The sequence below is a fragment of the Pristis pectinata genome, chromosome 13, assembly GCF_009764475.1.
Source record: "Pristis pectinata isolate sPriPec2 chromosome 13, sPriPec2.1.pri, whole genome shotgun sequence".
NCBI classification, from domain to species: domain Eukaryota; kingdom Metazoa; phylum Chordata; class Chondrichthyes; order Rhinopristiformes; family Pristidae; genus Pristis; species Pristis pectinata.
This window is the reverse complement of record NC_067417.1, coordinates 43,360,973-43,377,058: the sequence shown is the minus strand read 5'-3', so window position 1 is coordinate 43,377,058 and position 16,086 is coordinate 43,360,973. Positions and strand designations below refer to the sequence as shown.

Sequence of the window (16,086 nt, the reverse complement as noted above, 5' to 3'; positions counted from 1 at the left end):
GGGCTCCCTGCACCCCTCCCCTCCTACTTGCACTAGTTTTATCTCACCCTTCCCACCACTGCCTGCACTGGAGACAAATCCAAATCTTTCCTTTTGCCCATCTAACTATACTGTCTAACCTCATTTGGATCTCACTCCTCCTTCCATTCTACCATCTGAACTAGATCTGGAGATTCACCTAAAATCCCACGACCTGATTCACCCGTCTGCTCTGCACTGAATTGCAGAGCTTCTCCCTGCCCACTCACTGCACTAGTTCTGGACTTCACCCCGCATGGTCTGCATGTTGACTGTGTTCCACTTTGGAAATTGTGGGCAACTTGCATGTTCCTAACCTTGTTGACGCCAACAGGTGAATCCAAGATTAAGCCGTGCAGGAGTCTACTTGGTAATTTCTTCAGAAGACAGAACTCAGAATGAATTGACTGGTGTCTACCATAGCTTCCCCGAGCGAGCGTAACTGGGCTTGTTAGACAAGGAGAGAACACTGACTTGTGTTCATCTATCCTTCCAGTGAATTTGTACGGTTGTGGGGAGACAGCATTAGTGGTATTTTTCCACAGCCTTGGAAGGCTTGTGATGGGTAGTCTGGGTTTCAGAAGCCTACAGGGGAGCAGAGAACCTTGCTGTCTGGTATACTGTGCCAGGTCTGAGATCTTGATCTTGGTCGTTTCCTTAATGGACCAACTGTTTGCCCCCAGGTCTCTCTTTTACTGCACATCACTTAAAATTGTGACATTTATTTTGTACTACGTCTTCTTTTCCCATCAAAATGAATCACACTTTTTCAGTTAATAATTCTTGTTAGGACCAAGTCAATGCTTCGATTTCCCTTTTTTTTAAAAGAAGATAGAAACCCTTTCTAGGTAGGAGACAGAAAATAAACGCTGAAATTACAATCATACATATTGGCAGATCATCAAATGCCAGTTGACAACAAACTATAGCAGTCATTTACTTTCAACAATACTGTATTTACAGTGTCTACTTTATACATAATTTACATCTTAGTTACAAAATTTAACTTCAGTTCCTAAACTTGGTAACTTAGCACTAAATTTTTTGCACCAGAAATGGTGCAATATTAACATTTAAATAGTAGACTATTTAATTATATTATCATGATGAGGATTTGCAATGACAGAGGCACACAGCCCAGTGCATTGAACGGGAATCAACCACGACTGTGAATGCAATCCTCAGGTGCACTCAGGTCAAAGAATAAAATATTGCAGATAAATACTCAAGGTTGCATAGCTCTTATGGTTACCAATCTTCCACAGTTGTCCTGGAATCTTAAAGATTAATCTCTAATTACAGTACAATAGGAAATCATATTAAAAATGGATTCTTTTATTTTACTTAAATGCTTTTGTTTATAAGCTATCAAAATATTAGCGATGGGGAAAAGGCTGTTTGACTGATGGACAAGAATCATCCAACTGGAAAAAGAATCAGGGTTCCATTTCATGACAGGAGAGTATTATGCCAGTGACCCATTAGATACTGTAATGAAACCTCCAGAAATACATGGACCAAGACTGGCCAACTATAGCAACATTGGAATGACCCACACACATTTCATTGTGTGTGTGTCATTCCAAAACATGGGCCTGATAACTCACCTTTCCAATGGTCAACAGTGCTGTAAACTTATCTTCAACCAATGAAGTCAACAGACACTTGACTGGTCATTGAAGAAACTGCCCATACAAACCATGTTCTTCTCTCCCGTTCCCTTACCAGTCTTTAGAATCAGAGTGGACAATTAGAGTTGCCTAGATGGATAAGTGACAAGGAAACAAGCAGGCTTTGCAAGGTCAAACTAAATTAAATAATTGTCCCAATTTTATCCTTAATACTGAACATTTCCCTTCTAACTAAGCCAGATTTCTGCTTCCTCTATGTCCAATGGATTCTTCCCTTTACAATAATCAGTGCAAAATTGGTGTGGCCTTCATTTCTCAGTTGCCAACTAAAGAATTATGTGCAAGCAGTTTCCTAAAGAGACAACTGTTAGCACTTCTACAGACCTATCCTCTCTGTGTCATGGATTTTACTGGACTTGCACAATCTGCAGCCAGGCAGCACTTAACTCAATCTCCCAGAAACAATGCACACAAAAAAAAGACATTTTTTTAAAAGTTTATAACTTGTTTACAGGCTGTCTGAAAAAAAAAACTGTGCCAGACACCTGAGCAATAAGGAACGAAACCGCTGAGTACGAGGCCAGGAGAGATGCAAGCAGTGGGCTACTGGGCCAGTGTTAACTATACCATCTGGATCACCACATGGTAGAAATGGGGTAATTTTAGTCAACAGCACAACGAGCAATTCCCTTCAATACCAATACAATACTGGGTTTCCATTCTGGGCTGCAGCTACTAACGCAAGCTACTAAAACAGGAAGCATGTTGTCAATTGTTCAAAAACTAAATAATTGACCCATGTAAATTGAAAGCCGACACGGCCATACAACTGTAATATTAGGATGCTGCAAATAGTACTTCAGTTGATTAGTTCTGTCTTTAACTTAAGCATCATTGAACAGGCCAAGGAAAATGGGGGTAGTTCTGCAAATAAAATTACGAGGATCTTACTATTTATTTTACTGTCAATGAGTAAATTGTGTTCAGCTCCGGTATCCCTTGAACACTCCACAGAGCTGGAAATCTGCTGACCTGCTCAGAGAAACGCTCAGCAATTCTGACATATTCAAGAACTTGACTCCATATATGGGGTGCCCACATTAAACTGCAATTAAGCGTAAACTGAGTGCTGCTTCTCCCCCAAGCTTCACTGCTTCTGCGGACAAAGTGCTCGGACTGGAGTCCCACATTCTCAGCAAAGATAACATGCTCCCATCTAATATTAAAGTGCCCAGTGAAAACCAAAATGTTAGCAATGGAACTGTGCATCTCCTGCACAAATCAGCAGGTCCTATCCCAGTAACAATAGCAAAGGATCTGGTTAACTTAATTGCCTGCCAGCACTATGGATCAATCTATGTTACCACCAGCCAGTTGCCAGAGAATACGTCAGCTCTGACAAAAACTACCAACCTTGTTGGAAGGACTGCTTACGGTCACAGTAAAGGCAGTAAAACATGGCACAGCATTCAACCTGCCCTCCTGCACTTCATTTCTTCCTAACTGCTAGCGTTAAGAAATAGTCCATCGAGTGTCAGTACCAAGTATTGCACAATTAGAGGAAAGCTCCCTCTATCCTGGCATATTCTGTACCTGAGCATCCCCATAAGAGAGGGTCCCCTGGTGAATGTTTTTCCAATTTCCCACATATTGAATGACATTCCCAAATTAGTGCCAAATTCAAGGAAGCTGTGTCCTGGTCTTATGCCCATCTGACAATCAACACCAGCAAACTCATTCTTTAGTCGGATATTTCGAGTCAATGGATGGAGGTCTGTGCTGGATTTTTATCCAGTTTCCAGCAATGAAGGCAGCACCTCTGCTCAACTTAATTATCCCTCTTCAACTTGTGAAAACCATCAAACGCCACACCAGCAGCACGGAAATAGATCAACAGCAAAGATGTGACAAATGACCTGCACACAGGCCACTCAAGGGGTAATACTTCTGCTGAACTGGGTCTTTTTCATTGTGATCGTTTCAGTTCCGGCACTGCAGTAGCTGCACATCATTCTTCATAGTCAGTGTGCATGACAATTGCACATTGACCATTATCATCAAGGAAGCAAATACCCAACTTTAGCTCGTGTTCCTTAAAATAAAATTATAAATAAGTTTTGCTTTTGAATTTGGCCACTCATCGTCGTGAGACAATGTGCAATCCACATCGCCTCACCCTCTGAAAGGAGACCAGATGATTTGAAATGCTGAGGGCTTTGTCCTGGCACCTCAAACAATGAAGCTCCAGTCTAAGTTTTGCACTGGCTGACGTTTTCCTATCTTGGTTCAACTAGCTGTCACAGCTTCAGTGAAGAGCAAAAGATGGAAATGCCATCCAGGTTCACCTACGACCAACAGTGGCGCCAGGCTATTTTCAAAACGTGCTCTCGAGCAAGCAATGGCAGCCACAGCCTGTGGGGCACACTTCCTGGGTCCGGAACCACTCCATCATGTGACTGGTATGGCCGCCGTGCCCACAGGTAAGGCAGAAGTTTGCAGATCCTCGAACAGCAACATGGCAGATGGCACATTGAAAGGTGAAGCCTTTGCAAATGTCACACTGTGTCCCTCGTCCCTCACTGCGGCAGTGACAGCAGTACACTCCAAATTCTGAAGGAGAAAGTAGGGAAAAGTTATACTGTATTAAAGGTATTTAATGCAATGCAAAAACATCCAGTACTGTCCAAATATTTCTGTCTTAAACTCAGTTTAAAGTTGCCACATCTTCCATTAAGTACAACACGTGATATCTATAAACTCATTTACGTAACAATTTCTTCTCCATAATTAGTGTCCTTTGTCCACCATCAATCCATTTTAAGAAGCATCCTCCTTACATAGGCACATCCTTGTGCAAGCTTTCCCCCAATGCCTTTGCCCCAAGCCACAACATCAAAACCTCCCTCCACGCGTGTCACAATGGGAAACCACGCTCCTATTAGCACCAACAATTGTCCTCAATTACAAGAGTAACAGGCAGGAAACATAGGGGACTTCCACACCTGGCACAGCAGCACATAGCAGTGGGATGTATTTTTTTTAAAGAGCGGTACATACTTATGAATATTTAGACTGGAGGAGCAAAAACACTATAAAGAATCGGCACTTTCTGGGATAGCGCTAAGTAAGTTACCGGTGTAACCCAACTTTGATGCACAATTTAAATGGAGGAAGTCATGTAAGCTATTCAAATCACTGCTGCAGCTTTGAGAAAACCATTAATGTATTAACTGAATTAAAATTAAAAGACTTGCTATCTAAATCTGCTAATTTGTCAACTGTGTAAAAATATAATCATAAAACTAATTTTGGTGAACTTGTCAATCCTTATGTCACATGTAGCAGTTAGCACAACGCTATTACAGTGACCCAGGTTCAATTCTGGCCGCTGCCTGTAAGGAGTCTGTACATTCTCCCAATGTCTGCATGGGTTTCCTCTGGGTGCTCCAGTTTCCTCCCATATTCCAAAGATGTATGGATTAGGAAGTTGTGGGCATGCTGTTGCGACACTTGCGGGCTGCCCCCAGAACACTCTATGCAAAAGATGCATTTCACTGTGTGTTTCGATGTACATGTGACTAATAAAGATATCTTATCTTATAAATATCACAAGGTCAGACTGTTCTTTTCTGTCTACAGTTAGTATATTTTGTATACTTGCTTGTAATTTAAGATAATTGCACATAGGTAGTATAAAACAAAGTGTGCAATAATTGACATGCAATATATAAACCTTTCCAAAACAAAACAGAGGCTTGAACCTTACTATTTTCACCACCTTCCAATCAAGTCTCCAGGAGATGTTGGAGGCGAATATTCACATTGGAGAACATGCAAGCTGCTGGAGGTTAAAGCAACATGAGCAATATAATTATTTCCGATGCTTAAGCATAGTGACACGAGCTGTAGTATACCAGCTCTCTGATGATGTATTTACTTTTGATTCCACTTTGAAGAAAGCTCCATCGATAGTTCAAAGTTTAAGATATTATTAAGAAGGTTTGAGACAATTCCACGTCTCCAACCCCTCATCCCTCCAGGCCTTGCCAGTGTTCAGAATGAGAGGCAGAACAACCTTGCCACCAAACATGGTTCAACCGGATCCCTTATGAGTAAAGGAAGTGGCAGTGAGAGCTAAAGCTATCAGATTGTTACTGACAGCTCTGTACACTGGCTCCTGCAGAGACAAAGGAACATGTTTATTTCAGTAAGCTGAAATTCACTTTTATTACATCTAAGGTGAGATATTAAATGTTCCCTGTTTGAAGAAAGATGGAACTCATGCCACTAAACTCACATATTTGGTTTTATTATTAAAAGAACATTTGCCCAAATTACTACATATTAAATTCAACTGTCCAAATCACTGCCATGTTCTAGAGAGGTAGCTCACAAAAAAACATAATATTCGTTTACAGATTTTACAAATAAGGAGGAGTAACTTGTTCATGTTCTTAAGCTTCTTGTGCCATGACCATCTGTACCTGTGAGGCTGTCTGTGTCTCAGTGCCAATTATCAGCCTTTGCTTCCCGTCCCTTGGAGCCCTAAACTTAATAGCTCTCACTAATTAGGGATTTCTTTTACAGGTGCAACAGACTCAAAAAAGTTCTCATTCCTATGCTTAGATCTGTCACATCCTGTTTAAATTTCTGATTAAAATATGGACAAATACCCATCATTTATCATAAACTATCATGGAGGGGCAAATGCACACCACATACCTTCTTTGTATATTAAATTTATACGGACTCAAAAACACCATTCATGGACATTAAACAAAACAGGATCGAAATTTGTTCGTGCAGGTCACGATTTTAATGCACCCATGTCTCCATTTATGTCCATTTTCAAATGCAATTTGCGATGCATCGTTAATGTAATCTTGCAAACTTGTGATGTTGTACTACAAGGTTCCATGTTGAAGAATGAAGCCAATCCTTGTATGCCACTCACTGCGTGCCCGCACTGCCACACTGATTCACATTTTACGTACACAATACAGTGCAGGGGACACATGGTAAAGAGGTCTGAAAAGTGGACAGATGCCCTGGACCTGCATTATTTATAGGAGACGTTTAATTACTGGCAGATATGCTGGGCTCGTCTTGCAGGAAAACTCACTGTACTCTATGGGGCTTCATTCAGGAGTTGGGCAGGTGCAAGAATTCCTCAAGGCAGTGTCCTAGGGCCAAACATGTTCAGTTCTTCATCAATGACCTTCCATCCATCACAGAGCTGGAAGATGAAGACTGCACAACATTCAACTCCACTTTCAACTCGGAAGATGAAGCAGTGCCCGTCTGCATACAGCAAGCCTAGACAATATTCAGACATCGACTAATAAGTGGCAAATAACATTCAGGCCACAAAAGTTCCAGGCAACGGAAATCTCCAGTGAGAGAGAATCTAACTTCCTAACTTTGACTTTCAATTATATTGCTGCACCAAGGGCAAAGAAATTCATGATGAGCATCCTATCCATCACTGTAAGCATTCAATCCCTCAACCACCTGGGCATTGTGGCGACAGCATGTACCATCTGCAATTACTCACCCAGTCCAAACCCATGAACAATTCACCAAGGACAAGCGCAGCATGCAAATAGAAGCACTATCACCTTCACATTTCACTCCAAGTTGCACATCATCTATATCACTCTTTTAATACAATTGGAAAGGCAATGAAGCTTTAATTCATTCAGTACATCAGCTCACAGCATTGCAAGTCCACTGTGAACATACACTAGTCCACCACTGATGCAACACAGCAGTGTACCTTATGTACAAAATGGTTGGTCACAACCTATTACTGTTTCTTCCACAGCACACAGAAAATGGCCACTTACCATCTAGGTCACCTGGAAATTCTAATGTCATCCTAATTTAGAAATATAATCTTCATTCCTTTGTGCTTGCTTATTCACTGTGCTGAAGCTACCGGACAATCCCAGGGAGCTATGCAGTGGACATGGAAGGCATGTCTTCATTACGTTTACTGAGAGAGATTAACACATGCTCAGCTCCCAGTGATGCCCACCTCCCACAAGCGATCACAGAGAGAAACTCAAACCCCAGTGTCAGTTCCCGCACTACCATCCCTCTGGTGTGGGTGACCTTTGTTTGCCTGAGCATTAATCATAAATAGAACAACCATTCAAGCCAACATAGTCAGTGATTTTGTACTTGCAATCATACCAATAGCAAGGAATTGCTGTCCTGTCAGTGTGCACTACTTTAGTGCCTGCATTCTGTAATGCCTTAGCCTATCCTCCCTTGTCTGAAATGAGCCCACGTGGAATCCAAAGGCGCAATTACAGCTGTTTGAGATTGAATGGCAGAAGTCTCAGCTTCCACGAAATGCTGGACTTCTGCCTGTATTCTCACAGAAGGTGAAATTTTATTGAATAGATTTTGTGATCATACCGACATGGAGATGACCATGATTCCATGCCGAACAGGTGGACTCCAAGCTCTACGTAAGCCTGTGTGCAAGCTTAAATCTGGATTTCCCCTACGCTCAATGACATTTTGTGCAGATCTGCATGGTCCAAGCATCTCCATATGCATATACAAAAACTTTTGGCAAAGTCATTGTGGTCTTCGTTGAGGGAGTGCAACCTCACTTTTGGGATGCTGGCATATGAGCTACAATTTCCTCTGGCCTGCCTGAAATTCACTTGTGCCTAGTGACCCACCTCTGAACCACCACCTGCTATTCAGAAAGCCTGCTTCTGAGCTGGTGACTGTAGGTGTAAATGGGACATGTTAAGTTTTAATAATGAGGTGCCGTCATCATTATTACCAATGTCTTAGTTATCTGAAAGAAGAATAACAAGGGACAACATTGGCATGACGGGAGAGAGCACATGAGAATGTCACATCTAAGTCAAATATGCCAGAAAAGATTATAATTGTTGCTGAAAAGCTGGAATTGTGTACAAGGTAGAAGTTGTGTGTGTTGGGGGGGGGGGGGGGGGGGGTGCGAACTGGTGGTAAGTGTGCAAGAGTGTGTTTGAGGATAGTGGTGGATAGAGATTATAGTTAGGTGACAGATCCAATGGAAGGTGTTGGTGTGGTTATACACTTGCTGGTAGGAGAAATTTGGCGATGTGCTCGTCCTCGAACTATGCATGTGATGTGATTAAACTCCTTCCAACATTGATACATCACTCTTGACATTATCCCCCATGCAGACTCCTTCCAACTGCTCTTTCATCTTGGACCTAGAAGGTTTCTAGAATGCCCGAGTACGCAATGCTCGAAATGCAGGGTTCCTGTCCAGTATGACTAGCAAACACCCTGTAAAATCAGCTGTGTGTGGCTCCCCATGGCTGATCTGAGCACTGCCCAAGTCCTTCAGTGACTTCTTGCAGTGGTTGGAGTGTCTTCCATTACGACTTCAATCATAGATGGTTATTGCATATGAATGCAAAAAGCAGACTGACTGATAATGTTTAAAGACACAAATTATTACACAGGGACAAAATGGCATGGGGTCCCCACTGTTTGATGCATGGTTTTCAGGCAAACACACGTGTTAATGGACCTGCAATCAGGGAAGTTTCTACGATGACTAATGCCCTGTCTCACTAAAGGAACAGACTACACTTAACACATCTCTACACAGAACTGTTTTAAAAACTCAAAACACTGTAATGAAGCACCAGAAAAAATTACTGCGACTTGCTGTGCTTGAAAGCCCAGGGTTATTTTGAAGGAAGTCTCTGAGCATTCACAGTTGGGGGCAACTCACATGATATTGCAACACGAAGATGCAGCCAGTTTTAAAAGAGGAGCTACGCTTAAGAAGAGGAATTGATCAACAACTTCAAAACTTCCAGTGCTCTTGGGTGCATTGTGGTTATATATGTAACTCAGCAATGTCCACCATTTTGCCATCTTCAGAACTCATATTTGATTTGGTATTGGGGATAAGTATGCAGGAAATTTGCTATTGGGGATGGGGTGGTGGACACAATACTTCAGACAGGACAGGAGGTATTACAACCCCTTTGTGATAAAGACCAATGTTTCATAACCCTTTTTATTATTTTCTTTAAAAAAAAACTTGTGCACCAACAAAACTGAGTCACAATTAACATGCAGTACTACTAGACAAAAGGTTACACTGTAAAATTCCCATGTGGAATGGATACTGAAATATCAGGAGTTTGAAGCATAAACCCACTCCAAAAAGAGCTCATTGCTTTAAAACCCGCACTTACCAATTCCCTTATGAGAGTCCGGAGGGCAAGAGACGAACTTTAAGACCTCTGCTCGTTTCTCTCGCAGACCCCAGCGGTACAGAATCTCCCCATAACATTTCTTAAAATCATCATATTGCAACATGTTGGCTGGATCGAGTAGCCTGGAAATTGAAGGAAGGCAAGATGAATCGCAAATTCAGAAACGATGCAAACAATGTGGGAAATACATGGACAGATTTTACATCTTTAAAGCTGTTTGGTTTGAGATTCTCTCGATTTTTCTTTTTCCTACAATCAAATCTCCCAAAGTCCCAGGTTATTGGATGGAGAGGAGAGACTGAGAGTTGGGTTTGCTTTCCCTGGAGCGGAGGAAGCCAAGAGTGGACCTGACAGAGGTGTACGATATCACGAGGGGAACAGTGAGAAACTTCTCCGCATGGTAGGAGGGCATAAGTTTAAGGTGTGGAGTAAGAGGTAGAAGGTGTCTAAGACCAGAGGGCATAGGTTTAAGGTGTGGAGTAAGAGGTTCCTGGGGGTGACTGGAATCTGGAACGCACTGCCTGAGGGAGTATTGGTATTAGTTTATTATTGTCACTTGTACTGAGGTACAGTGAAAAACTTGTCTTGCATACCGATCGTACAGGTCAATTCATTACACAGTGCAGTTACATTGAGTTAGTACAGAGTGCATTGATGTAGTACAGGTAAAAACAGTAACAGTACAGAGTAAAGTGTCACAGCTACAGAAAAAGTGCAGTGCAATAAGGTGCAAGGTCACAACAAGGTAGATCGTGAAGTCATAGTCCATCTCATTGTAAAAGGGAACCGTTCAATAGTCTTATCACAGTGGGCTGGAAGCTGTCCTTAAGTCTGGTGGTACGTGCCCTCAGGCTCCTGTATCTTTTACCCAATGGAAGAGGAGAAAAGAGAGAATGTCCTGGGTGCGTGGGGTCTTTGATTATGCTGGCTGCTTCGCCAAGACAACCAGAGATAAAGACAGAGTCCAAGGAGGGGAGGCTGGTGTCCGTGATGCGCTGGGCTGTGTCCACAACTCTCTACAGTTTCTTGTGATCCTGGGCAGAGCAGTTGCCGTACCAAGCCGTGATACATCCAGATAGGATGCTTTCTATGGTGCGTCAGTAAAAGTTGGTGAGAGTCAAAAGGGACAAACCAAATTTCTTTAGTGCTGGTGAGCTTTCTTGGCCGTGGCATCTACATGATTTGACCAGGACAGGCTGTTGGTGATGTTCACTCCCAGGAACTTGAAGCTCTCAACCCTCTCGACCTCAGCACCATTGATGTAGACAGGTGCATGTACACTGCCGCCTTTCCTAAAGTCAATGACCAGCTCTTCTGTTTTGCTGACATTGAGGGAAAGGTTGTTGTCATGACACCATTCCACTAAGCTCTCTATCTCCTTCCTGTACTCCGACTCATTGCTGTTTGAGATACGGCCTACAACGGTGATATCATCTGCAAACTTGTAGATGGAGTTAGAGCAGAATCTGGCCACAGTCATGAGTGTATAGGGAGTAGAGGGCTGAGGGCGCAGCCTTGTGGGGCACCAGTGTTGAGAATAATCGTGTCGGAGGTATTGCTGCCTACCCTCACTGATAGTGGTCTGTTTGTTAGAAAATCAAGGATCCAGTTACAGAGGGAGGTGTTGAGTCCTTGGTTCGGAGTTTGGTGACAAGCTTGCTTGGAATTATTGTACTGAAGGCAGAACTGTAGTCAATAAACAAAAGTCTAACGTAGGTGTCCTTACTGTCCAGATGCTCCAGAGCTGAGTATAGGGCTACGGAGATGGCATCCATAGCAGACCTGTTCCGGCGATAGGCGAATTGCAGTGGGTCCAGGTTGTCTGGTAGGCTAAAGTTGATGCGTGCTATGACCAACCTCTCAAAGCACTTCATGGTGGTGGACATCAGAGCCACTGGTCAGGAGTCATTGAGGCATGTTAACCTTGCTTTTCTTCAGTACCGGGATGATAATGGTCTTCTTAAAACAGGTGGGAACCTGAGATTGAAGCAGGGAGAGGTTGAATATGTCCGCAAACACTTCTGCCAGCTGATCAGCACAAGCTCTGAGCACACGGCCAGGTACGCCATCTGGGCCAGGTGCTTTCCTCGTGTTCGCACTCCGGAAGACTGATCTTACGTCCTCCTCTGTGATCACAGGTGCAGCTGCATTGGAGGCTGTCAGGGTGGATGGTGACAATCCACTTCCCTTCTGTTCAAAACGTGCATAGAATGCATTAAGTTCATCAGAAAGGGATGCGCTGTTGTTAGCTATGCAGCCCGACTTCGTCTTGTAGCCTGTTATGGCATGTAAGCCCTGCCACAACTGACGGCTGGTCAGGGACTCTATTTTGAGTCGGTATTGCCTCTTGGCATCCCTGATAGCTTTCCGAAGGTCACACCTTGATTTCTTGTACAGATCAGGATCCCCAGATTTGTGTGCAGTAGTCCTCTCCTTCAGTAGGGAGTGGATCTCCCGCTTCATCCATGGTTTCCTGTTTGGGAACACCCTGATTGTCTTCTTTGGTACACAGTCCTCCACACACTTGCTGATAAAGTCTGTGATGGTGGTGACATACTCATCAAGGCTGGCAGCTGAATCTTTGAACGTGGACCAGTCCACTGTCTCAAAGCGGTCACATAGGAGCTCATCTGCTTCCTCAGACCAGCACTGCACGATTCTCTGTACTGGATCCTCCCGTTTCAGTTTCTGTTTGTATGCAGGGAGAAGGAGCACAGCCTGGTGGTCTGATTTCCCAAAGTGAGGATGAGGGGGGGCTCGGAAGGCATCTTTGATGGTTGTATAGCAGTGGTCAAGGGTGTTGGCACCCCTGGTGGAGCAGGAGATGTGCTGATAGTATTTTGGTAACACACTCGAGGTTGGCCTGATTGAAGTCCCCGGCGATGATGAAGAGGGCCTCAGGGTATCCTGTCTCAAGATTGTTGACGATGGACTATAAGCTCATTGAGTGCCAATTTCATGTCCATCTGTAGTGGGATGTAGACTGCCATCAGGATAGCTGAAGTGAACTCCCTTGGCAGATAGAATGGTCGACATTTCACCGTTAGATATTCCAGGTTGGGTGAGCAGGAGCTCGCCAGGACCGTCACGTCCAAGCCCCATAAGTTATTAAGAAGCAGACATCAAGATTTTAAAATGTAGGGATCACAACACAAATTTACATTCCATGTCCTTCCATAATGCAGCATGTTTTAACTAGCACTAAAGTGACTCTCTCTTTCAAAGACCACTGCCCCACTCCTTCACCATTAAATTAATTTGATATAGTCAATGTGAACTTTTGTTTTTTTTAAACTAACATTGTACCCAATGGCATAGGACAGAGGAAGCCCAGTCTTCCAATCTTCCCTTAGACAGAGGCAAGGCACCAGTGGATCAAGAAAGGTTGCAAGGACATTCTCAGTACCCACAGGTGATCAGATTAACATCAGAGATGGGTAAGATTTTAGAAGAAATAAACACATAAAAAATGAACAAGCACTTGGAGAGTTTGCATTAATTAAGGAAAGCCAGCACATATTTGCAAGTATCAGATTGTATTTGACAAACTTAACTGAAATTTTCGATGGAATATCAGAGAAGTACAATAAAGGGAATGGGGAATGCAGTGGACATTGTTAGGATGGAAGAATTGAGGATTGAGGTTGTTCTCCTTGGAATAAGAGAGGTCAAAGGGAACTTTGATGGGGGGGGGTGGGGGGTGGGAGAAAACAAGATTTGATGTTTAAACTCCAGCTCATGAACTCTGAGCTGTAAACAATTTCGGCAATAGTGGATCCTTGGCCATCTAGCTGGTCTCCAGCAATTTCCACATGATCCAGCAGTAACACATTGCTTAAACTGCATTTCCAATTTACTTAATTAGTTTTAAAATTTTGAAATGTTATTAGTAGCTGTTTTAATAGTTAATAATCTTGTTTGTTATTAATCTTCTACCTCCAAGCTCTTTAGTCTAATTAACCCCATATCCCCAACTAAACAAAACACTTAAATACACGAGCCAATCGCCTACATTTTCAAACACCAGCCTGCTCACTTACTGCTTTAAATACTTCAACCACTTTCTCTCTACTCACAGCAACTCCTGTTGAAAGTATATCTATGAATGTAGCTGTGAGGGAGGGAATGGGCATTCCTATTGAGCCTTGCAAGGCTAAATAATTTACATTCAGAATTCAAACATGAACAATAACCACTTGGAAGAGATACTGAGTGCTAATGCTTGTGCTACTAAAACAATTTTTAGAATTAAAAAGTCCAAAACAAAGCTTCATTGATTGGTTATCAGAGTTTTCCTGACTCAGTTCTATATCGTAGCAGGTATAGTGTGCACAGTGATGAAGCAGGTAGTGCTGTTGCCTCATAGCTGCAGTGACCCAGATTCGATCTGGTGCTCTGCGAAGCTTGCTTGTTCTGCCAGACACCGCGTGGGTTTTTCCAGTGCTCCAGTTTCCTCCCACACAAAACTGGGCTAGAAGGCAGATTAATTAGCTACTGTTAGTTACCCCTAGTGTGGGTGGGCATTAAGAGAATTCGGGGAAGTTAATGGTGATGTAAAAGAGAATAGATTACAGGGAAATAAATTAAGGGGATAGGAAGGGATGGGATTGCCCTGAGAGCCAGCATAGACTTAATGGGCTGAATGACTGTGTATATTGTAAGGAGAAATGAGAAAACTTACTTTTTGTTCTTTTCATGTTGCTCCTTCTCCCGCTCTTTTGGATCAGCATAGATGTGGTTTCCATAACGGTAGTCATCTGGTGACTCATAGCACCAAGAACTGAGATGTTCTGATTCCCGAGCCACTGAAATAGTGTTAGCATTATTGGTAATGGATTAACTGGAGGCAACAGATCAATCACTAACTGGTTAAAATTTGAAAGCCCTCAATATTACTACCCGAACACCTTGCATATCTCAGTGGCTTAGAGAAACAAAGGGTTTAGGATCATACTGTGGTCATTCATGATGCTACTTGGTTTATCACAGTTTGCAATCTTACAGGTAATGAAGAATCGTGAGAGTAGTCAAGACGGATCATCACTTCAGCAACGTGAAATTATAGTCCAAGCTTCCGACTGCCTCCATCCCAGTTCCACTGACCTGACAGTCTTTGGCTTTGTACTTTCTTCCCATGAAGTCCAACATTACATCAAGGAACACTGTCTCTTCCTCCTCCAGACAGATCAACTGCCATTAACAAGCTTTTAGCACCCTCTCTCAACCGGCATTACTAGCACTTGTGCTATTTAGTCTCTCTTCACCTTCATCCAATCACAAATACTCCCTCCGCCCTACCCATTCTCTACAAATTAAAACTTATTTGATTTCTAACTTTTCCCTGTTCTGATGGAACCTCAGTAACTGGAAATGTTAACTGCTTCTTCTCCACAGAGGTTGCCTGACCTGCTTTGTATTTCTAGCATTTCTCGGTTTTTCATTTTTTTGTGAAATTACAGCATGCTGTGCTATCCATTTGGTGGCCCCAGAAGCCAAGCTTCCTGAAATACAGATTATAGTAAAAAGCAGAAGTGATACGTACCCAAAGATAAAAAGGAGTTTGTAGATATAACACAGCAATGTCATGCAAAGTTGAATAAAGAATTCCTCTAGGATGCACAAGACAGATGGGGAAATTATATGGATATGGGGGTGTTGTACAAATTATTCAATTGCATGCTAGAGCATAGGATGGAATGTTGCAGAAATTTGATGTTCTCCAAAATAGAAATAGATTTATAGAGTACACTGTGATGTATTATTGGACAATGAGATTTGTGGAGTATATACTGTGATGTAATTTTAGAGTGAAGTGCTTTAATTTATTTTGCTTATTAACATCACTGCAGAAAATTCCTAATGTTGATTAGATCTTGTTCCCAATGTTTTCCCAGGCATTCCTTTCCAACTACTGAGGAGCTTCTCAGTCAGGACATCTTTACAACTATGCCACCTGCTATTCCATTCTTTATGAAATACCTCCCAGAAGCATCTTACCTATGTTCCAGCCAGTGGACCCAACAATAGTTTCAGATGTGCTTGAATAGGAACCTGAAGAAGCATAGCCTGACTAAGGAAAAAAAGAAAGATATTTAGAATAGTCTACAGAGCAGGGTAAAAGAACACTGGCACAATTAGTTTATAAAAATGTTCACAGGAACCTTGGTATTGAGAACCAGAATTCAAGACAC

At 42.5% G+C, this 16,086-nt stretch overlaps 1 protein-coding gene across 3 annotated transcripts in view; it reads right to left on the bottom strand.

Moving 5' to 3' along the window:
* Positions 1-944: 944 nt before the first annotated feature.
* wdr59 (WD repeat domain 59) overlaps positions 945-16,086 on the bottom strand; it is a 68,635-nt gene continuing 53,493 nt past the window's right edge. For 2 of the 3 annotated variants that reach the window (XM_052028302.1, XM_052028305.1), the window contains exons 24-27: positions 15,893-15,965; positions 14,577-14,700; positions 9,875-10,017; positions 3,172-4,259 (exon numbers count right to left, since the gene is read on the bottom strand). In XM_052028302.1, the coding sequence (XP_051884262.1) occupies positions 4,024-4,259; positions 9,875-10,017; positions 14,577-14,700; positions 15,893-15,965 (576 nt within the window). In that variant the 3' untranslated portion in view covers positions 3,172-4,023. Of the gene's footprint in view, positions 4,260-9,874; positions 10,018-14,576; positions 14,701-15,892; positions 15,966-16,086 lie in introns of all 3 variants that reach the window. The other variant, XM_052028304.1, reaches the window with a different exon arrangement.